This window comes from Natator depressus, chromosome 3, assembly GCF_965152275.1.
Source record: "Natator depressus isolate rNatDep1 chromosome 3, rNatDep2.hap1, whole genome shotgun sequence".
Classification (NCBI taxonomy): domain Eukaryota; kingdom Metazoa; phylum Chordata; order Testudines; family Cheloniidae; genus Natator; species Natator depressus.
In genome coordinates, this window is record NC_134236.1 from 207,503,331 (window position 1) to 207,527,006 (window position 23,676).

At 47.8% G+C, this 23,676-nt stretch overlaps 1 protein-coding gene across 1 annotated transcript in view; it reads right to left on the minus strand.

The window, feature by feature from the left end:
* FBLN7 (fibulin 7) overlaps positions 1–23,092 on the minus strand; it is a 41,943-nt gene extending 18,851 nt beyond the window's left edge. The window contains exons 1-3 of the mRNA XM_074949824.1: positions 22,323–23,092; positions 9,737–9,896; positions 1,384–1,554 (exon numbers count right to left, since the gene is read on the minus strand). Of these exons, the coding sequence (XP_074805925.1) occupies positions 1,384–1,554; positions 9,737–9,896; positions 22,323–22,397 (406 nt within the window). The 5' untranslated portion in view covers positions 22,398–23,092. The remainder of the gene's footprint in view (positions 1–1,383; positions 1,555–9,736; positions 9,897–22,322) is intronic.
* Positions 23,093–23,676: the final 584 nt, after the last annotated feature.

Consider the following 23,676-nt stretch of genomic DNA (forward strand, 5'->3'; position numbering starts at 1 on the left):
AAATACCTGGGAGAGCAACAGTTTCAAAGTAAATGTATTCTCCAGCCGTTGCACGTAGAGAGGGTCTTTCAGCTGAGGATCTCCCTGTGGGTGTGTCATTTCCCCTTTATATAGAGGAGGGAACAGAGCCATAGGGACGTTAAACGAGCTGCACAGAGTCACAAAATGACTGAGTGGCAGAGAGCTGGGAACAGAACCCGCGACCCCACACCGAGAACAGTGCCCCTGAGCGCAGGAGTGCTGCATCGGGGCAAAGTCTTTCTTTGTGCTGCATGGCAATTTGTGGGGATTGTATTTCTGCTGAGTTACTTCGGTGGTCAGAGCGCCACAGTGGGCACTGTAGGCTTTGAATACCAGTTTCAATCAGCCTTGTGGTTTTGGAAAACATACTTTGAAAAAAAAACAAAAAATCCTTTTTTGTGCAACCGCATTAAGCCAAATGCCTGCTAACCACCACGAAACATATTTCTGCCCAGGAAATTATTTTTAATAGAGGTAATTAGATATAATTTTCTTGTTTGCCAATTCAGATCAATCACATGTTGGACAGAAAGGCAGCCGTCCAAATAAGCATCTGAGGGGAATTATTATGAATGTGATGCGCCAGCTGCTTCAGACCCTGATATTTATTGTTATGAAATAAACTGTCTATTAAGGAATTGGTTTTGTGCTCAGAGCTTCAGCCCTGAGCACAATAAATGAAACTCACATGGACTCAGGACGAGAAAAGTGGAACAGATGCGAGGTTCACTGTTAGAGCCTGGGACCCCTGTTACGCAGAGCTGGAAACCAGCCGAACTACTGGTACACAATGCAACGTACCCAACCGTTATTATTCAATGCTGAAGAGGGGGACACACTGAATGACTTTTCCAGTTCAGTGGAGACTGTCCAAGCACAGCTCCAAATGCACGGGCTTGCTGAGACCTGCAAAGGGCCAGCTGTGAGTTCTGCAGGCAGGAGAGGACCAGCTGTGGCATCTCCACATCTCTGGGGAGTTGGTATTTGTAAAGAACAGAACATCACTAATCTAAATGCCGAGGTCACAGGACCAGCCCGTAAAGAGCGGAAGGTTGCTAAGATTCAGGAGAAGAATCCTTAATGGATAAAACAACCCCTCCCCCCTCATTACCACACTTACTATGCAAGAAGCTGAAGTTGGGGAGATAACTGACAAGCCAAGGGGAAGCAATAGCATCAAAGAGAACCCAGGCTATGCATTAGTCTTTCCTGCACACCAACCATCCGCACTAACGAGTTATGACACTTTACAGTAGGGTAGCTACACTGGTTTTGTTCTCTAACCATGGCATGCATGGGCCTGTGCAGTGACATGAAGATGGGTTCACACACTCAAACCAAGGGCATGAAAAGGCAAAGTACCTTTGCACCGCGGTGCTTCTCCAGTCCAGCTGCCATTTGCCTGACACACTCGGGTGCTGGAACCAGTGAGCTGAAAACCAGGTTCGCAGGTGAAATGGACTTCATGGTCCACAAAGTACTTGGTACCAAATCTTCTGCCATCCATGGGGGCATCCAGTGCAGGGCAGGACACTGCAAAAGCACAGTGGGAAATGCTGATGTTAAATACTCAGTATGCTAACCACCCCGGAGTACTCGGACAGCCAGCTGGCTTACAGTCTTCTGCCTCTCAGCTCAGTATTGTTCCCATGGAGTAACAAAGCCACCACCTCGGGCAGCCTGAGCAATTGTGGAAACCTACAGTATAGTTTCTAGATTAGTTAGGCAAGATGCCTTTTTCAGGATCAACAGAGATATCACTGAGGTAGTTGTTACCCTGGGGTGTTGGTCAAGCCATGCCGTGCCTCCTGTGTTTAAATAGTGAAAGACCTAGAATCTGACATGGATCCTCACAAAGGAGAATTTTATGAAGAACAGGCCAGATACTAAGACCTTTATTCATAGCGAGCGATATTTGAGGCTGGAAGTGATTCCATTGACTTCAGTAGGGTTACTCTCAGAGTAAGGCATTATTCAACTAGACAAAGGCCCTCAGAATCTGCCCCCAAAATACACAGTTTATTTTACATTAGGTATGAAATAATCAACAGAGAAAAAGTGTATGAAACATCAGCTGGCAGAGCCCACTCCTCCAGATGCTGTCTTCTGACTGAAAGCAAGAAAGAAAAGTGAAGTATTGACATTTACAAAAAATCCACAAACCACACGAGGAGCGTGAAATAGCTGTACCATTAAAGAATGCTCTGTCCTCAGCAAAGAAAATCAGCACATCAATAATAGGTTGGCGTTCAGAGCCCGCTGGCCTATTTCATGACAGAATTATCTTAGTGCCCCGATGGTTAGTCATGTAGGAAAGGAAAGAAAGAATGAGCTGATACCTCGCAATGGAAGACTCTATGACATCCCTACTTGTACTGTCTGGGAGGTCCCTGCTCTGAGTAGCCATTGGCTGCAGGAAGCATTTGATAACACGCAATTGTAAAAATTGCCTTATGGTTACACGCTCTGGGCCAAATCTTCTGCTGGAGTAAACCGGTGCTGCGCCCTTGAAGTCAGTTTAGAGCAGCAGCAAATCTGGCCATCTTTCTGTTTTACATGAAGCTGCTTCACTTTCCCCAGAGCGAGAAACGCGTCTGTGCGGCGAGTAAAACGCCCCCTTGCTAGATGCCAAAAAAGCGCCTCTTAAGCAGGGGCTGTAAGCAGCCGCCAACCCTCCCCTTGCTGTTTCACGTGCCTCTCCCCCAGCGGTCTGACTCCCCCGGCCCATGAGTCCCTACACCAACTCCCTCCAAATCCGCGTGGTGCTGCCACCCTGCGTGCCAGGTCGCAACCTCACTCTCTTAAACTTGGCCTGCCGGCACCGCTGTCATGACAGCGCCGGGTTGCAGCACCACTCAGATGCGGCCTGCCCAAAAAGTGGCTGGCCCATGGCCTGAGAGGCCCCTCTGGCTCTGCGGCCTATACTTCTGAGGACCCGATCCTGCCAGCGCTACAGGGTGTAATGCTTCCTGCCACGGACTCCAATAGGCAGGGGATCTCACACCTGCACAAACTGTGTGAAAAGTTTAGGTTGCCATGTCAAGCAATCAACAGTCACAAGTGTCAGATCTATGGAGGCCCATGCAAGCTTCATTCAGCCTCCTTGTGTGTCCAACCTGCCCACTGAACGAGGCAGGGATCCAGGGTGTGAGCCCATAATGAACGGCCGTACCCGAATGCATGGTGATGCCAACAGCGCCAGCCCCCACGGAGCGGCTCAATATTCCGGTGTCCTAGCTCCAGTGCTGTATGTAAATGTGCCCCCCACTGAATGCCTCCCTGTTGCAAGTCCAGGGCAGCAGCAAGAGGGACTGTGGCAGGGGCTGGTCTGTGTCACCGCCGTTAATGTTTCAAACAGCTGGTAAAAGGTGAGATGGTTTCGAAGGCTCACCCAGCACCTGCGGAGTGGGGTTCTCCAAGGGCGCCACCCCAGCCGGGTGACAGGCGTTGGGAGGCCATTCCAGGCAGAGGGGCAGCAGCGCAGAATGTAAAGAGGTCTGTGAATGAAAGGGCTATTCTTGTACCATTAGCAGAGCGGAGGGTGGGGGAACCTGAGTGGGGCGGGGTTTGCAGGCTCCCAGAGGCGAGTCAGCTCTGGCGAAAGGCTGCTGGGATTTCTTGAGTGTGCGTTCCAGCCTGTCAGTTTGACTTCGTTCACTGTTCCATTGTTTTATGAGCATCACAGGGCAGCAGTGAATTGTATTCGGCATTCTCAGAAATGTTCTCAGACACTCTTCACCCGCAGTGGCAAAGCTCCCAGATATCACTCAGCCAGCTCTTGGAGATAAGGCCAGCTATCCGAATCTTCACCTGCGTTGTGAAGGTGTTTGGCCAAAGGCACTTCTGCTAAGTCAAAGCTCTTGGTTCCGGGTATGCCATTTAGTGCACTATCAATTCTGTTACGTTACAGCAGTGTCAGATAAGAAAGTGAATCAGTAACATCCAAACGATACCATGAAACTGAAAAGGAAACCACAGGGCTTTTCATTTACACCTTGCCATTTGGATGTGCATTCTACTTACAATAGATGACATGCCCTGTCTGCTCGTGCCTGGGCCAAACAACACCCAGAAAAGAACCCTGCAGTGGAAGAGAGATGGACAGTGACTGGCAAAAGTTAGAACGGAGGGGTAACATTTGCCAGGAACATCCTTTGGCAGTTTAATTTCAGTGGGAGCTGGATTGAACCTAATGTGAGACTTTCCATGGATGTCTGGGAGATCAGAATTAGTGCTATGTTGGAGTTGTTTCAGAGCTCACCATAAGGGCTTCTGAAAGCAGCTTGTTGGCTGAGTTGATAAAATGACCACATTTTGACCATACATGTACAGATCACATCTCTCATGGAAATGCCGTTGTGAGAGACTTTCATTCTGTGCATACTGCTGCTCTGTAGGTGAAAGAGACTTTGACGCAAAAGGTACAGGCTATTCATCCGGTAGCAGGGTAGCATCCAATTCCATCTCATTGTCGTGAGTTAGGAAAAGACCCTAAGTCTCCTGGCTCAGAACAATTGTTGTACATGCTTCCCTAGAAAGTTTAATCATATAAGATTGCATTGGAAGGGCCTGATTCTCCACTCCCTAGCTCCTTGGGGAGACATTTGCACTGTGCAAATGAGGTGCAAGGCAGCTCATAGATTTCAAGGCAGGAAGGTCCATTATGATAATCCTCTCTGACCTCCAGCATCGCCCAGGCCAGAGAAGTTTGCCCAGTGACTCCTGCATCCAGCCCAATAACTTGAGTCTGAGCTACAATGATTTTTTTAGACAGACATCCAGGCTTGATTTACATACTGCAGGTGACATAAGTTGTTCCTGTGGTTAATTCCCATTCTGTGTTAAAAATGTGTACCTTATCTCTAGCCGCATTTAATTTAGCTTGAGCTCCAGCCATTGGATCTTGTTGGATGGATGTAAGTCACAACCATGAAGATCAAGTAATAACAAAAGAATGTGAACAAAAGAACAGACATGCTGGGTCAGACCAATGGTCCATCTAGCCCAGTATCCCATCTTCCAACAGTGGCCAGTGCCAGATGCTCAGAGGGAACGAACTGAACAGGGCAATTAGTGAGTGATCCATCACCTGTCATCCAGTCCCAGCTTCTTGCAGTCAAAGGTTTAGGGACACCCAGAGCACCACCTTCCGTCCCTGATCATCTTGGCTAATAGCCATTGATGGACCTATCCTCCATGAACTTATCTAATTCTCTTTTAACTCAATTATCCTTTTGGCCTTCACAACGAGTTTCTTCCACAGGTTGACTGTGTGCTGTGTGAAGAAGTATTTCCATATATTTGTTTTAAACCTGCTATCTACTAATTCCATTGGGTGAGCCCACGTTTGGGTCTTATGTGAAGAGGAAAATAACACTCCTATATTACTTGTGCCACCCAGTTCATGATTTTAATACACCTCTATCCTATCCCTCCTTAGTCCTCTCTTTTCTAAGGTGAACAGTCTCAGTCTTATTAATCGCTCCTTATATGGAAGCTCTTCCATGCCCCTCATCATTTTTGCTGCACTTCTGTGTACTTTTTCTAATTCAAGTATAGCTTCTTAGTTTTGCAATGGGGTGACCAAAGCTATATGCAGTATTCAAGTGTGGGCATACTATGGATATATCAAGTGATGTTTGATATTTTTTGTTTTATTATCTATCCCTTTCCTAATCAGCATTTTTGACTGCCACTGCACATTGACTGGATGTTTTCAGAGAACTATTCATAATGTCTCCAAGATCTCTTTCTTGACTGGGAACAGCTAATTTAGACCCCATCATTTTCTATGTATAGTGGGGATTATGTTTTCCAATGTGCATTACTTTGCATTTATCCACATTGAATTTCATCTGCCATTTTGTTGCCTAGTCACCAGTTTAGTGAGAGCCCTTTGTAATTCTTGCAGTCAGCTTTGGAATTAACTTGAATAATTTTGTATCTGCAAATTTTGCCACCTCACTGTTCACCCTTTTTCCAGATCATCTATGAATATGTTGAACAGCCCTGGTCCCAGTACTGATCCCGGGGGGATCCTGTTATTTACCACTTTCCATTGTGAAAACTGATCATTTATTTCTACCCTTTGTTTCCTAACTTTCAAACAGTTACTGATCCATGATATGACCTTCCCTCTTATCCCATGACAGCTTACTTTGCTGAAGAGCCTTTGGTGAGGGACCTTGTCAAAGGCTTTCTGAAAGTTCAGTACATTATATCAACTGAATCACCCTTGTCCACATGCTTTCTGACACCCTCAAAGAATTCTAATAGATTGGTGCGGCTGTGTTGACTCTTCCCCAACATATTGTGTTCATCTATGTGTCTTATAATTCTATTCCTTACTATAGTATCAACTAATTTGCCTTGTACTGAAGTTAGGCTTACCGAGCTGTAATTGCCGGGATTACTTTGGGAACTTTTTTTTTTTAAACTCGGCAGTACATTAGCTATCCTCCAGTTATCTGATACAGAGACTGATTTAAGTAATACGTTACATACCACAGTTAGTTTTTCTGCAATTTCATATCTGAGTCCCATTAGAACTCTTGGGTGAATCGCATCTGGTCCTGGTGACTTATTACCATTTAATATATCAATTTGTTCCAAACTTCCTTTACTGACACTTCAATCTGGGACAGTTCCTCACATTTGCCACCTAAAAAGAATGGCTCAGGTGTGGGAATCTCCCGCACATCTTCTGCAATGAAGAGCAATGCAAAGAATTCATTCAGCTTCTCCACAGCAGCCTTGTCTTCTATGAGTGCGCCCTTAGCACCTTGACACTCCAGTGGCTCCACTGACAACTGGGCAGGCTTCTTGCTTCTGATGTACTTATAGACAATTTTGTTGTTAGCAAAAGACATAAAAATTAGTTCCTCTTCAAATTCTTTTTTGGCCTGCCTAACTATACTTTTATAGTCAACTTGCCAGAGTTTATGCCTCTTCCTATTTTCCTCAGTAGGATTTGACTTCCAATTTCTAGGGGATGCCTTTTTGCCTCTGAGTCTTCCTCTGCTGTTTAGCTATGAACAGACTCCAATGAGAAACTGCAGAACTGGAAATAATTTGCAAACTTGACACCATCAAATTAGGCCTGAATAAAGACTGTAAGTGGCTGGGTCACGACAAAAAATAATTTTCCCTCTGTTGATACTCACATCTTCTTTTCAACTGCTGGGAATGGGCCACATCCACTTTGATTGAATTGGCCTCGTTAGCACTACAAAAAGTAATTTTCCCTCTGTTAATATTCACCCCTTCTTGTCAACTGTTGAGAATGGGCCACATCAACCCTAATTGAATTGGCCTCGTTAGCACTGACCCCCCACTTGGTAAGGCAACTCCCATCTTTTCATGTGCTGTATATTTATACCTGCTTACTGTATGTTCCACTCCATGCATCTGATGAAATGGGCTATATCCCACAAAAGCTTATGCCCAAATAAATTTGTTAGTCTTTAAGGTGCCACAAGGACTCCTCGTTGTTTTTACGGATACAGACTAACATGGCTACCCTTCTGAAACCTGTTTAGCTATGGTGGCTTTTTTTATCGTACTCTTTTTTTATTTGGGGTATATCTGTAGTTTGAGCCTCTATTATGGTGTTTTTTTTAGTAGTTTCCATGACGCTTGCAGGCATTTCACTCTTGTGACTCTTCCTTTTAATTTCTGTTTAACTCATTTCCTCGTTTTTGTGTCGTTCTCCTTTTTGAAGTTAAATGCTATCGCAGTGGGTTTCTGTATTCATCTCTTGGACACGATCCTATGCATCAGTTAGGACTAAATCAAGAATTGCCTCTCCCCTTGTGGGTAGCAGGACAAAATGCTCCAAGAAGCAGTCATTTAATGGTGTCTAGAAATTGTCTCTGCATCCGTCCTGAGGTGACATGTTCCCAATCAATATCGGGATAGTTGAAATCCCCCATTATTATTGGGTTTTCTGGTTTTGTAGCCTGTCTAGTCTCCCTGAGCATTTCACAATCACCGTTATCATGCTGGTCAGATGGTTGGTAGTATATTCCTACTGCTATACTCTTACTGTTCAAGCATGGAATTTCTCTCCATAGAGATTCTGTGGTACAGTTTGATTCACTTAAGATGCTCTCTTTCACATGTAGGGCCTCTCCCACCCCAGCATGACCTATTCTGTCATTCCAATGCATTTTGTACCCTGGTATTACTGTGTCCCATTGATTATCAATTATTCCACCAAATTTCTGTGATACCTATTATATCACTATCCTCATTTAATACCAGGCACTCAAATTCACCATCTTAATATTTAGACTTCTAGCATTTGTATATAAGGACTTATAAAATTTGTCAGTGTTTGGTTGTCTGCCTTCTTGTGATGTAATTGAATGGGACTCTTTTTCATTTGACTATTTCTCTTCAATTCCAACCCGTACTTAATCAACTTCTATCCTCTCCTCTTCACTAGGATATTGAGTATCCCTTTTAATAACTCCTCCCCTAAGGGATGTCTCTGGCCAAACTGCGTTCTCCTCTGTACCTGTCAGCTTCCCCCCCAGCCCTTAGTTTAAAAGCTCCTCTATGACTTTTTTAATTTTACATGCCAGCAATGTAAAATGATACGCAGTGTCTCAGTGAAAAGGCCTGGAAACTTGAGAGTCAATATGCAAATTACCTTCCTTTCAATAGACGTAAGAGAAGACCCTAAGTGACTTAAATTTCAATGGGACTTGTTTTCCTAAGATGCTTCTATAAATATCACCTGACATCTCTCAGGGCTTGTCTACACTGGCAACGTTAAAGCGCGGCCGTGGTAGTCATGGAAGTCTCCCAGCGCTCTTAAAAAAATCGCCTCCATGAGGGGCGTAGCTACCAGCACTGTCTGCACTGTCAGCTGGTGCACTGGTGCTGAAACTTGCAGTGCTCAGAGGGGTTTTTTTCACACCACTGAGCAAGAAAGTTGCAGTGCTGGACAGTGCCAGTGCAGACAAGTCTTCAGTTTCTACAGTGTTGTGACACTGCAAACCATGCATGAGAAGTAAAGCTTTGAGTCGCCATTGTTTTCCACATAAAATATGATTTCTGCTTATCATGTGCTGAGAAAACTGAGTATCATTCTAGACCATGGAGAGACATATTTATTACTACATGTGTCTCCACTGTATATGAAGACCAAGCATCCCCCTGAGAGAGAAACAGGAAAGAGGATTTAGCGAGAGAGCACTATAAATATACTGACCTAATTTTAAGATCTAAAATTAAGATCATGGGCTACTATACGGTCATAAGGCTTGAGCTGGTTGCATGGGAAGAGCATGTCGCACTGAATATGATCGACTGTAGCTACTTTGGGGCAGATTCCTGATCTACCGATCTGTGTGCAAAGTGCTGTGTACAACCATGGGATGAGACTGATGGACTGGTATGGGGAGAAAAGGCATATTGGGGCTGTCCCACAATGTATGGAGCCATTTGGGTGGGACACGTGTTCCCCTTCTCTTCCAAAAATGAGGGGGGGGGAGAGAGAGAGGGGCAGCGCGCCCCTAGATCTTGGCAGTCCATAGTGCAGTGTGACATGGTGGGCAGCGAGATGTGCCAAGAGCTAGCTTGCCAGGCCCTCGCTCTCCCTGCCAGGGCCTGGGGGTGGGGGGCAAGCGGCCTGTCGGTACTAGTGTACACCGCAGCCAGATGCTCTATGGCTGCTCTTGTTGCTGAAAGGCCAGCTGTGGGTTTTTACCAGATTGTGGGTCTGGGGCAGCTTTTGTCACCGAGTTCTGCAGAGTTATCAGCCGGTTCTTCATGATGCGCACTCCCTCTGCAAACCGCGTTTCCTGCCCCTTTAAGAACTGCTGCATTTGGCGGATGGCAGCCAGGAGCTGCTGTTTGTTGAGACAGTTCTGTGAAAAAGAAAGAGACAGCTGTTACAGCGCTGAGCATGCACGTCACGCAACGGTGCGTTAGCTCCCTTTATCTGCAGCTGCCAGCAATGGAGGGACCACTCATTAAGCACAATTAGCGAGCAATTATTCCAGCGCCCACTTCCCCTCCTATGTACATGGTCTATGTATGTTCAGGGCGGTTCTGAGCAGTTTCGTTGGCACACCCAGGCCTTTTCAGGCATACGCTGTCAAATAACTACAACACGGTAACCAGAGTGAGCAGCCAGAGGTGCCGCACTAATCTCAATGAGCTTGTGAAAATCCACTCATATTTTTAACTGTAGCAGCAGAAGTTCAACCCCTCCAGCATCGTCCCATTCTGCAATTCCTCCCTGCAGCCCCAGCTCAGCGATGCGCCTAGTGCCCCCTTCCTTGCCAACCCTCCAGGACTATCCTGGAGTCTCCAGGAATTAGATATTAATAATTAATTAAATATTATGTCATGTGACTAAACCTCCAGGAATAAGTCCAAACAAAATCAGCAACCCCTTTACCCACCCTCATCCCCCCGTGTCCCCAGCATTTTGCAACCCTGTTTTATTTACACACAAGGGGGATCCGGTGAAGTTTAGTCCCTCAGAAAGACCGAGTCAATGTGGCATCACCAGCAAGTTCCAGGCACATTGTCGCATGGCTAAGTGCCAGTGCTACATCACGCTGCCAATCTAGCACTAGGCCAGCAGTCACCCCATTGCTGGAGCCTTTCCTAAGCAAAGACAATTGCCAGGTGGATTTGTGAGGTGGCCCAGGAGGTATCAAATTCAACTTATAGAAAGAAATGGCAGAAAAGCCATGCCCTGACCTGTGACATATTATGTCACCACTTGTCGTGCACCCCTGGGGGCCTCACAATGCTTTGCTGCTGTAGCTCCCAGCCTGGGCTCCTGCAGGTCACATCCTGGGTGTCTGTGTATAGCCACAGCCCTGGTCTTGCAATTCTGACCCCAGCTACCTGCGTACAGCCCCACAACCCTACTGTGGCTTCCACCAGCCTGGGTTATAACAAGAAAGGTGACCCCAACACACTTTCCATCCCAAATTTTCCCAAAACCACATGCGTTGCAATGTCCAGTCTTCTCCTGGACAACTCAGAGAACTAAAAAGGTTTGTTTGTTCCTCTAAAGACACAAAAGCACATCACAGCTTACTAACTTAACTGGGGTAAATACACCCTTCTATTTAAACACAGCACTGAGCTGGTTTATAGTAAAGATAAAACAACTGTAGTAACAATAGGGCACAGGTTAAAGGATGCCAAACAAAAGGAATAAAGTTGGAAAGGGTGGCAAGCAAATAAGTGTGAAAACACGCATCTAAAAGTCTACAACAATCTAGCAAGGTACAGATGTTGTTCAAGATGGTTTCTCAACTATATTCAGTTTCCAGAGGTGATAGGGTGTTTTTATCTTTTATCATGTTTGTGTCACTTCATTTGAGCACATAGTGATTGTCTGGTGTCACCCACATAGTTGTTATGGGGGCATTTAGTGCACTGGATGAGGTACACCACATGTTGTGATAGGTATGTGCAGGATCCATGGATCTTGAAAGGTGTGTTGAGCATCATGGCAGTGGAAATATGTCCACGGGTTTTGGATCTGTTGCTCTGGCAAGGTCTGGTGCTGCTTTGAGTTGGTGTGTCCTGGTCCATGGGGGGGCTTGCTTCAGATGAGCTTGGAGAGGTTGTGGGGGCAGGGGGGTTGTTTGAAGGCCAGAAGACGGAACTGGGAAAGATTTCTTTTGGGATGGGGTCCCCACTGAGTATGGGTTGTAGTTGTTTGAGGATACCCCATATAGGTTCCAGTTTGGGGTGGTAGGTGACAACTAGGGGTGTGCTGTTGGAGGGGGTTTTATTTCTGTATTAAAGAAGGTTCTCTCAGGGTATTTGGGTGGGCCATTGCATGATGCGATCTACTATTCTGGTTGGGTGTTCTTGTTTGGTGAAGGGAGTTATGTGCGTTTAGATGTATCTCCCGGATTTTCTCTTTGGAGCAAATTCTGTGGTATCTGATTGCCTGGCTGTACAGAAGAGATTTCTTGGTGTGTTTGGTCACGTACAACAGAAGGTGGTCCAATGTAAGATATTACCTCACCCACCTTGTCTCAGGCTCTCTCATGAGATTCAAGAGCTTTCCCTTCCACAACCCAGGTGAGCAGGGGTCTGCAAAGATGGAAACCGAAGTCACCCCAATTATTTCAGACCTTGTGAAAAGTTCAGTTCCTGAGGTTCCAGAGCGATTCTCATTTTATCCAAATGGGCTCACACCAAAAACTGACTAGTGAAGATGATAGCTGATCATTTCTGGGGAATAAGCCTAGAGAATAGACAGGTGGGGCAAATTTTCAGATCAATGAACAGGGATTTGTCCATCTAAATCCCAATGCTACTAACTTCCATATTCCCTGCACACTGCTTATGCGCATCAGTCCACATGAAAAAGAAACCAAAGGGGATCCAAGTGTACTCAGAGGTATGAACCACATGAATATCAGCCATCTCAGTCTAGCACTTAGTACCCCCTGTGTGCTAGTGGCAACATGGCCAGATTCATATCCTGAGAGGTGCTGAGGCATTGTAATCAGTGGCAGCTCTCAGAGTTTGGCCCCTGGGAATTTAGAGGGCCAGCAAAGAGGCAGGATGTTGAGGAGTGGGGCCACTAGCTATCCCCTTAAGAGCACAGGGCGGCTACTATCACCTGATGTCTGCAGAGAAGGTGAAAAGCCACCCCAGTTCCCATCAATGGGTGCTGCATGGAGAGAAGAGTGTGCCATTTGTGATACTTCTACATTAGGCCCTCCAAATATGGGCATTATCTTGACTCCTAGTCAAGGCAATGACAACCAGAATACTGACCCACGGCAATGCTCATTAAACACTGCTCTATCTGGGAATCCGGCTACAGGTACTAGCCATCATCTCATCACAGGCAACGGCGCCTGGGTAATACCACCTTTAGCACTTTTCATCAGTAGATCTCAAACCTGCCAGTACCATTCCATGGAGATGCTCTGTACAATAGTGATCAATAAATCTACCTGTTAAGTGTGCGAGAGGAGTTCAAAGTGGAAATTTCTTGTCTCATAGAACTCCTTTCCAATAAACACATGTTGGCGTAGAAGACACAAACCTCCCCAAAAGGAGCCATTCTGTATTTTGCAGAGTATTGCGCAATCACTTGTTACGATGTTTCATTCTGCCAGACCCAAATCTGTTCCGATTGCCTTTGATTTGTTAAACTGTCTCTCCTGGTTGGGTTATTACTGTGGAAAAAAATATCTCCTCAGAGAGAGTGTTTTGGGGGACAGACTGGAGATCCTGTTCTGCTGATCAGGAATCTTGGTCATAGGAGAGTTATTTTCCATGCTCACACAAAGCTGAACAAGAAGTCTTCCTGTTGTAGCTGGAAGTCACTCATGTTTTCTTCCTTTTCCAATATTTTAGTCCTCATTGGTTAGCATTGCCCTCTAATTACAATGGGCAGACACTAAAAATCAACCCTACTAGCTACATTACACTCCCAGTTCTTGATAAAAATCTTCATGAACTTAAAGAAATGAGTTTTACTGGGATTCACGCTGATTGAATGTGTTCCTGCTTAGCCCAGCATTGGGCTTACGGGTTGAATCTGGCTCCAGATTTGAGCCTTGATGCTGCTTCCAGACAAACCTCCCAGTGGCTTTGGTAGAACATTCTTTGTAAGATCTGTCCAGTGCAGATCAAGACTTTCTGCAGATTTTGCTTTTCATGTGACCAGACTCTTGAGTCCTTCATCCTAATAAAGAAATTCTTACTTCAAGGACGGCTTTCTGTGAACTACTTGTAAGAGAATAATTCAATGCGGAATATGACAAGCAAGGGCTGTGATTACTTTGGAAATCCTGGGAGGGATTCCATAGCTCATGTTAAGTCCTTTTGGAACCAGAGCTATATTCCACTTCAGTTTTACAAAATAATAGGAAAACAGATGTCTTGTGCTTTCTTAGAGTGCCAGGAACACTTGTGAGATTTATGTCTGGAAGCTAACAGTTCTGGTTTGAAGCTGGAGGGACTGATTCACCCGGGAGGCATGCATCTTTGTGACAGCATGCAGCAGAACTAACTTAAAACCAAAAAGCAAGCCTGAACCAAACAGGCAATTCTGTAGCTCACCAAAACTCAGTTTCCCCCATAAATAAGCAACTTCTGTTCTATTGGGAAATGCCCCTTGTCAATGGGAACAGAGAGAAGATATGGTTCCTGCCTCTTGTCAAGAGCGTTTCAGAAGGACCACTGGGCGCATAGGGATTGTCCTACAGTCTTTAGCTACCTGCTCACACAGTATTTGCTCAACTTGGCCTCTGCTTCAGTCAGTGCACAGACCAAACAGCAAAGGAAGAGAATGATAGTCTTGGGTGCTTAAGGCATTAGCTCAGAAGAAATGGGCTCTAAGCCTGGTTCTGCTACAATCTCTGTCTGTAACTGGCTAGGTGAGAGCAGGGAAGTAAGCTGCACCCTCTCCATGGCTCTCTCTCTGAGGAACAATGTTAGACCCCCAAGCTATTTCTGGGGGTTCCAAAAGCCCTGTCCAGCTAGTGTTATGGAGGGGTCACCGGATGGCGCTGTAGTGTGGTGCAGATTCCTTGGGGAAGGGGATACAATCAACAGGAGAATTTGCTCTCTGCGTTAATTTCACTAATTAGAGGCAGTTCTTGGGGCAGAGTCCCTTGCTGGGAGCCAGGCACTGGTGTTTGGGCCGAGCTCCCTGGAAAAGGGCCTTGCCCGCATGCCATTTGGGACCAGCTCTGTTCAGGGACTGGTGGATGAAAGGAACAAGTTACACCAAGAACATCCCCAGATCCACGTCACTGATTTCTCCTGCAACAGGAAACCAGCCTGCAAGGCTCCAGATCTACTGCTGGGCCAAAGGGTGACTTGCATGGCAACTTCACTTCTCCCTGTTTGCAGGGTCCACAGAGCAAAGAGGCCCCCGGCCCAAGCCTGGGAAGGGGCAGGAACTGTCCTAGGCTTCTTTGCTGGCACCTCTGTGAGGCAGGCAGATGGCTGAGAAAGGGTGCCTTGGTCGGGCGTCTGTGAGCCAGGACTGCGGCAGAGAGCTCGCTATGCTGGGAGAGAATGGGAAAGGAGCTTTCTGATTTTGCTATAAACCCTGTGGAGTCAGAGAGAGGAGTGAACGACCCAGCCTAAGTGGATAATTGTGCCATGGGAAGGTACCCTGCGGAGGGGTGGTTTAGTCTGGCTGGAGATCCAGACACAGGCCAGTGGAGGCACTAAGACAAGGATGAAGCCAAGGGGCTGAGCAGAGAACCCTGGAGAGAACCAACAGGAATGGCCTTGGGCAAAGGAGCAGAGACAGCTTGGAGACTCAGACCAGGCATCCTCTTCCTTTTCCAGGTCTCTGGGTGAAGAGCCCAGCAGAGGGTGGGTGGAAATTCCCCTTCAGCCCTGCTCTAGCACGGTAGAAGCCGCGCACCTCTGTCTCCTGTCGCTGTATCATGAGGATTGTGCAAAGCTGCCAGTACTTGTAGCCTGTTCCATAGACTTCTCTGGACAGCAGCTGCATTTGTTGGTTTATCTATGATGGTCATTCTTGCTAGGTAACTAGTCCTGCTGCCAACACATGGTTACTTTGAAGCAGATAAGTGGGAAATGGCCCAACTTAATTTCAGTTTAAACAGGGAAAACCCAGGGAAGGTTTCTGAAATCTTCAAGGAACTTTTCAACAAGATCCCCTGACTTCAGGGAGATTTTGTAATCAGCACATGGTTAGCAACTGCAGACTCATCACTGCCAAGGGCACATTCGTTAGTCACTGAAGAGCACAACGAACAGTGGTGGGCATCATTCCAGCGTGCCATTGAATCCAGCCTGGAAATTCTGTTTCATTCATTCAAGAGGCTTCTTCATCAAAGGGAGCGAGATCATCCGGATAAACAACCGGTGCTGCAATCATCCCGAGAAACCTCAATGAAGAACAGAGTAAGGGGCGCACCATGCCAAACCCTCTGGAGGAGCTCAAGAGGGAGGAGGAGCTGGAATCCTCCTTCCACTCCGGGCATGCTCTAGAGCCTCTGTGGTCATGGGGCCTCCTCCCACACAGGCAGGATGGGCGTGTGCATGCGCTGATGGGTCAGCTAGCTGTGGATCTTTGGCTGGACCCATCCCTACCCTCATGCGCCCCTATGGCTGGAACCCATGCAGAGCCCAGCTCTCAGAGACCTGTCTGCCTAGTGGAGTGCAATCACCTAGCCTGACTTCTTTCTCATGCCCAGGAAGAGGAGGGGGAAGGGGGGAAATGGAGCCTATCTGAGTAGTCATTAAATAAACAACAAGAGGATCCTGTGCACATCGATAGCCCCTTCCACAGAGGGTTGCAGTACAGGCCAGATGGTCACTAGCAGCTGTGCATCTTATACCTAGTCCCACGATGGACCAACGAAGGCATGGCGAAGTTCAGCAGTTTGCCCAGCGGTGTGAGTGACAGACAGATGGGAGTCATACCCAGAACCCATCCTGTGCGCTGACCAGCAGACTCTCCTTCCCCCACCCCCATCCAGGCCACGCTCCCTCTTCAATCGCTGTACAGTTTTGCTAGGGTATTTCACAGAGTGGGAACCTGCCAGCATTTCATACAAATTCCTGTTACACATTTGCAGAGCTGCAAGCCTGAGAGAAGGCTAGTAAACGATAGATCATGACGACACTGACCTGACCATTTGGGAAACGTCCGACCATAGGCCCACCAGTCTTTTCCTAGCCCCCTTGTGAAGCAGTTCCAGTTCCTTTTACTGTCTAAGCAGCCACTCGTGGTTTAAAATAACCTGCTCATGACTGTTATGATTAATAAGAGACCCTTCCTTGCCACCAGGTCTGCTCACCTCTTTCCTTCCTGTGAATACACTTGAGACTGATAACCCTCCAACCAGCTGCTCTGGAGCAGTGCTGTATGCCCAGAGCCACAGCATGGTAGGAAGTGACCCATGTTCCTTTCTTCCCCCAATGGAGTATTGCTTTTTGGCCTAGTTTATGGATTTATCCCAAGTGCTATTTGTGGGGCAGCTGTGCCCGCCTTGCCCCAGCGGGGACAGGAATTTGCTACTGGCCCTTACTAGCAGGGAATTTCTACGTCTATGTGCCAAGGCTCTGCCCATTCCTCCACTCCCCGGCCATCTGCTCTTGGGGTAGGGTTGAGAATGGGGCATACAGTGCCTCCCTGTGGGTCAAGATCCAAGGTCTGGGGAGGCCATGAAGCGTAAGGGGTGGGTGGGGGAACCTATTCTATTTCCTACCATGCTGCTGAGTAGACTGACTCACGCCTAGCCATTCAGTCTTTAGAAAGCTCATGGGCGTTTCCCTCTAGATGGACAAGCAGCACCAGCAAGATCTGTGTTGTTCCCCCACCTCTTTGAAAGAAGCGGGGAACAAAAATTCAGGCACAAAACATAGATGGCTACGTCCGGAAGATGAGGTGTCCCAGCTCGATCACAGGCAGGGGAGGGCAGAACAATTAAGAACCCAACATTTCAGAACCCTCAAATTTTGGCAGAAAATTTTAATTTTCACCAAAAAGGAGGGATTATTTGGGGGTGAAGGGGAAGGGGAGTTTTATCCTGTTTTTTGACTACCTGTAATCACAGGTAACAGACAGAACATATCTGAAGGAAGGTCTTTCCCCTATATCTACCGCTCCAATACCTCACTGAGGCTGCCAGGGGCCACCCGCAGAAGCTGCTCGGACATGGGATTTCCCGCCAGGGCGCAGCCTGGAGCCATTTGACAGAGGGGTTCCAGGAATGTGGGCAATGCTGCGCACCATGGTGGGAAAGTTCGCATGGGCCAGCGTTCAAACACAAACTGCTGCCTCCAGGCACACACCGGGCTCTCCGACAAACACAGGCAGCTGGGACCAGCAGATGGGAAACGTCTCTTTGACACTGCCTTGGCGCTGCTCAGCATGACGTTTGCAGAGACTCCAAGGCCAGAAGGAGCCATTGTGATCACCTCCTCTCTGCCCCTCCTGCCTAGCTCCGGGCAGAGAATTTCATGCTGGGATTCCTGCCTGGAGTCCCTGCCTTCTGGTTGAATGACAGTAAATCTCTTTGAAAGACATCCAGCCTGGATTTACAGATTCCAAGTGATGGAGACGCCATCACATCCCAAATTACTTTGTTCCAAGACTCGATTCCTCTCCCCGTTTAACAATCTGCCCTTGCTTTTCAGTCTGAATGTGTCTAGCTTCCACTTCCTGCCATTAGAACTCACCGCGCCTTCATCTGCTAAAGAGCCCTCTGTTCGTTGTGAGAAATCTTCTCCCCATCTAGGTGCTCTGGGCAGGGAGGAAAAGCTCACTGTGAATAGGAAAGGGTAGAGGGAACGGATGGGGGGGCTACTCAGATTCAGAGCCCCTCAGCTCGGTGTGCTGGTGCCCTTGCTCCAAAGTTCTTCCCTTCCCCAGGGCTGGGGGTTTTCTACCTGTTCCCCAGAGACTGGCCCGACCTGGTGCACCACGGCGGCTGCTCCAGCCTCTCCTCCAGGTCCCGCTCTCGTCTCTGCTCCCCACACACATGTGCAGGGGCAGAAACATTGCAGGGGTGGGAACATGCATTAGCCCCCCACCCTCCAATATTTCCATTGTGGGCGCACTAGCCCCCTTCCACTTCCACCATTGCTGAAAGTACAGACAGGCCAAGCTCCAGTCGCCTCTTAAATGTCTCTTCACACAAGAAAGAACTCGGGGGGCCAGTGAAGCTTTAATCCTGCCCCCACCCCTCCGTCCCCTATTGCACGTTCACCCCTGGTTTGTAGTTCTGAGGCAGGCTATAGCGAGGGTGTCTGAGGGGAGCTGCTTACGCCCGCACAGCACCACACCCTTACTCCTGGGACTTGGCAGGAGCCAGGAAGCAATGCTCTTATTAGCGAAGGACCAGGGGCCGTCTGTTCCCTGGCCTTCGCAGCACTTGTTACCTTGCGCTTGTGCCCTGCCACGCCCGAGGGCTTTGCCCCTGGTGTCTCTCGGAGCGTCCTGCCCCACAGCAAGCCCCACACCCAGAAAAGCGACTCACCAGTCAGCGCCCCCATGTGGCTGGGTGCAGGGCTGACGGCCGGCGGGACCTACAGCGGTCAGGATCGGTGACTCCGGCCAGGTCACACTTAAAAGCTCAATCCCCTCGCAGGGTATGTGGTCAGGCCCTAAGCTGGCTTCCCCAGCTGGCCTCTTCAAAGGCCCCTGCTCCTGCTCCACCTGAGCCAGCAACAGTTTTTCCTCACACGACCTCACCTTTTGCACTAATCCTGCTCTTCCTTTCGGAGTCGCTGGGCCCTGGACTTCTCCAGGAGAGCTCCGCACTACAAACCCGCCACCACCGCAGCCCTGCTGCAAGCCTAGACCTCCCGTCCCTCTGGGACTTCTCCTCAGCAACACCAGGCCCAGCACAGCCCCCCTGGAGCCTGGCCTCGCCCCAGGGCCTGCCATCAGAACTAGCTCCACTCCTAGGGCTGTCCCTCCCCAGCTGAGCCTCAGCGGCTCGGCTTCCTCCCATTTTAAGTCCCACACCTTGCAGCTGTGGCAGGCCAGGCTAACTGACCAGAGGCTGGCTAACCCAGGCCTCCTGGTCCTTATAGGAGCAGGCCACCCTGTTACAGGGCCTGTCAAACAGAGCTATTCCTGCAGACCCTCCTTCCCAGAGCGTGAATGAGCACCAGGCCAATGCAGAGCGTCATTGATAAACAGAGAACACCAAGTCCTCACCCGCAGGCCGCTGCTCTAACCCTTAGACCACACTCCTCTTCCAGAGCCAGAAATGGAACCCAGGACTCCTGACTTCTTACATTCCACTGCTGGACAGCAAATAGCGGTGTAACCCACTAGCAAAATGCATCTTACAGCTCTCTCTAGGGGCTGCCCCCCCACCCTGCAAGGAGGATAACAGCTTTCTACTGCTGCCAGTCACTTTACTTCTTTAGCTCAATTGGTAGAGGACTGCGCTGAAAATCTAAAGGTCTAGCATTCAAAACCTGCTAGCGACCCAAGAGAAGGGTCACTACAGTGGTACATAAGACAATGTCTTTTTTTTTTAAATCTTTTTTTAAAACCTAGGTGATTCCATTAAAAAAAAAAACACCCTATATTAACAGAACATTAAGGTTGCAATTCAAGCACTCAGAAGTTAGGAAAAGCCAGATTCAGATTACCTATGAGACTAATTTGGCCTCCTTGTGTTATGAAACAGTCTTTAATTTCATGATACCCTCCTATTTGTTCTACAGGACTGCTGCCCAGGGCAGACAGTGAATGAAGCGGGAGTGTGTAAAAAGTGAAATATTGCCTTGTGATTGAGGCACTCGCCTAGCATTCAAGAGAACTGGATCCTATCTTAGCTTAAATAAAGAAGGTGAAGGGGTGACTTGATCACAGTCTATAAGTATCGAACAAATATTTAATAATGGGATCTTCAATCTAGCAGAGACAGGTCTAACACCATCCAGTGGCTAGAAGTTGAAGTTAGACAAATTCAGACCGGAAATAAGGTGCAAACTTTTAACAGCGAGTAATTAAGCAGTGGAACAATTAACGAAGGGTCATGGTGGATTCTCTGTCACTGACAATTTTAAAATTAAAATTGGATGTTTTTTTAAAGCTCTGCTCCAGGAATTATTGTGGGGCAGTTCTTGGGCCTGTGTGATACAGGAGGTCAGACTAGATGATCACAATGGTCCCTTCTGGCCTTGGGATCTAGGCATCCCTGTTTCTGCTACAGACTTCTTTTGTAAAGCTGGACAAGGTATTTAAATCACAGGCTTCAGAGGCCAGAGTTGCCAGTTTTGCCTTCTATCCCTCCATGCTGCAGTTTCCCACCCGGAAAACTGGAATAACATGAAGTTACCTCGCTGGGGTGTTATAAGGGTAAGTTCATTAACTTCTGGGATGGGTTCAGATGAGTAGGCTTAGGCTGGTGGGCAGTAAATACGGGACAAGGCCACCCAGTGAACGAGGGGGATAAAACAGCTATTGAACTGCCTCATTCACTGAAGCCCTGTCTACCCTATGTCCTGAGAGAGGCTGGGTCAGGTGGAAAGAGGAATAGGTAATTCAAGGCTGCATCATAAGGCACGTGCACCCAGGCACTGAACTGAAGTTGCATAGGCAACTAACTTTTGAACACTTAACTTTGCAACCCCAATGTTCTTTCCTTTGTATGGAATATCTCTGTAGATATCTATTCCAGTGACCATTTGTTGTCCAACACTGTCGTAAAAAATTATAGCGGCTGGATGTGGTAAACAGAAATCTGAAAAAAGAAAAGAAAAGTGAGTTGATTCCTGGCACGTAGTTTACTTTTATAACAAGGTCTTTGTTAAAAGGCTATTTTTAATGTGAACCACCAGACATACTGCAGCTAGCTTATGGTAACCAGAATAAACAGCACGATGGAACTGCTCTCAGAAAACTGGTTCTAGTCTTTGTCCCTAACAGGCCAGCACAGTCGGTCAACGTGATTAAGCATGTCCATTGTATTCAGTATGTAACCGAAAGACCTAAGTATTAACCATACTATTGTCTAACGAGAAAAGGCTTGTGCATACCCTTTGTGATTCCCCTGATAATTATAAACTGCATTACGGTCACTGGGTTGTCACAGGACTGCAGAGTTCAGATACTTATGTGACATCTATGCAAGGATCCAAAATCTCTGCCGGCGTGTTACTGTGAGAAAGGTTATATTACAAGTAAAAGCTGAAGGGAAGAGCATTACGCCGGGGACACAGGTCCAAAATGTCCAATACCTTGGACGGCGTGTGGTGAAGAAGAAGAGTTTGAGAATGATGCAGGGTGAAATTATGAAGACTACAGCACCTGTATCTTCATGAATGTGACTTTTAACTATTACCTTTCCTTTGAAAGAGAAAAGTGTCAATGACAGAGGATAGTCAGAAATAATGGCCTGCGATGGGTCGTTTTCCAGTAAGTTTATTCACAGGATGGGTCTAGAAAGGAATATCACGAGTCCATGAAAAGAACAAGCTGAGAGCAATAAAGTCCTGTTCTGTGCAAACTGTTCTGTTCCATAAACCAATTTTTAGCACCACAATTTCCTGCAAATGCACAGCTGTCGTTGCTTGGTTAGTTCTGTGACAGAAAGCTGGTTAGCACTCACAGGCTACTTATGCACTGGGGATCATGCAGTCTCCCACCTACATTACATGGATTTGCCTGTAAAATCCACACATCCATTGTTTGTCTTTTACACCTGGCCGCGGATAGGAAGACTCACCAAATGCCATGGGAAGACATAAGAGACAGTGGGGGCTATAGGGGGTAAGAGACAGGAGACAGCCACCTTCTATGCTGCAGATACTGTAATTATATGATAGAGACGGAGGCTTACCTGGGAAGCTGGAGATCCCTGGCATGCTGTGAAGCACAGGAACAGAAAGAGGCTGTACTGAAATCCAGAAACCATGGTCCTAGTTTCAAGGTAAAATCTCTTCTCGGATTATTTTCGAATGCTTTCCCCTCCTGAGTGTTTTCTCAACCTGCCTTAGAAGTCCCTGGGAATGCCTGGAATGCAGCCGAGGGATATCTGACTCCCGCTTGCCAGCACCAACCTGGCAGCTCCTCTCACGGAAGGGTTGAAGAAAACCGCTTTTCAAGTCCTCATCTGCCGGCTGCCCTCGCAGCTGCTGCTGCTGCTGCTGCAATCGGCCACTGCTGCTGCCTGTGTGAGCTCTTACAATCCAACACCTAAGCTGTGTGGGTCTGGCTGGGGTTTGGTTTCTCCCTCCCACTCAAGGTGGCAGTGGAAGGCTGGCTGGCTAGCGGGGTCCTAGCAGTAGGTGTTGGTCTCAGGGGAGAAACACTTGCCAAGTGGATATCTCCTTGTAGCCCGCACACTGGGCAGCGGCCAAAGTGGGGGAGACTCTTCCCGTTTGTCTTCTAGGAGAGGTTGGGACTGTATTTCCCCAGAAGGCCCCTGAGAAAGGAGCACTCCTTTGGGATCGAATTGATTTCCATTAGCCTTGCTTCCTTCTCGGATGGAGAAGAACGGCCCCATGTGCAACGCTGATCTGCTGCAAAGCAACTGGAGAGAGGAGGATTTGGGTGGAGGTTCATCCCTCCCTTGCCCGGCCTTCTAGGGCGCTATCCTGGGAACACAGGGTTCAGGTGCACGTCACCACACTTCTGCCTTCAGCTCCCACTGAAGCCTGTGGACCCATACATGGGTGTATATCCAAAGGCAGAGCCAGTGAGAATGTCAGGGTGCACTCAGCTGGAGAGCTCCCTTCCTAGAGAGATTGGGTCTTGTCATGCAATACCCGGCAGCTGATCTCTAAAAGCTTCTCTGCAAGCCACCGTCGGGGGTTCCCTCACTGTGCAGCCTGCTAGCAACAGCTCCACCTTGGACACACGATGGCCAATGCACCGCGTTTGACGCTGAAAAACAGCCACTTGAATATAGCGCTCTTCAGACTCTTTGATCAAGCCAGCCAGAGGCCTCTTTACAGACACAGTGGGGAACATTTACTTTCCCCATCCACCTTGATGCTTTACAAATCCTATAGCTTCGTGATTGATTTGGGGTGAATAGGTGGGGCTGCACCGATGGCTGAGTGATGGAGCGGCTGGCTCTGAATGCCCCCTCCCCATCCAACCCCTTCCCCTGGTGGCTGCTGGTCCCCTCTCCCTTCTCCATCTCTAGGCTCACCTGCAGCCCTGGAGTAGAACTAGGAGTGATGTGGGGA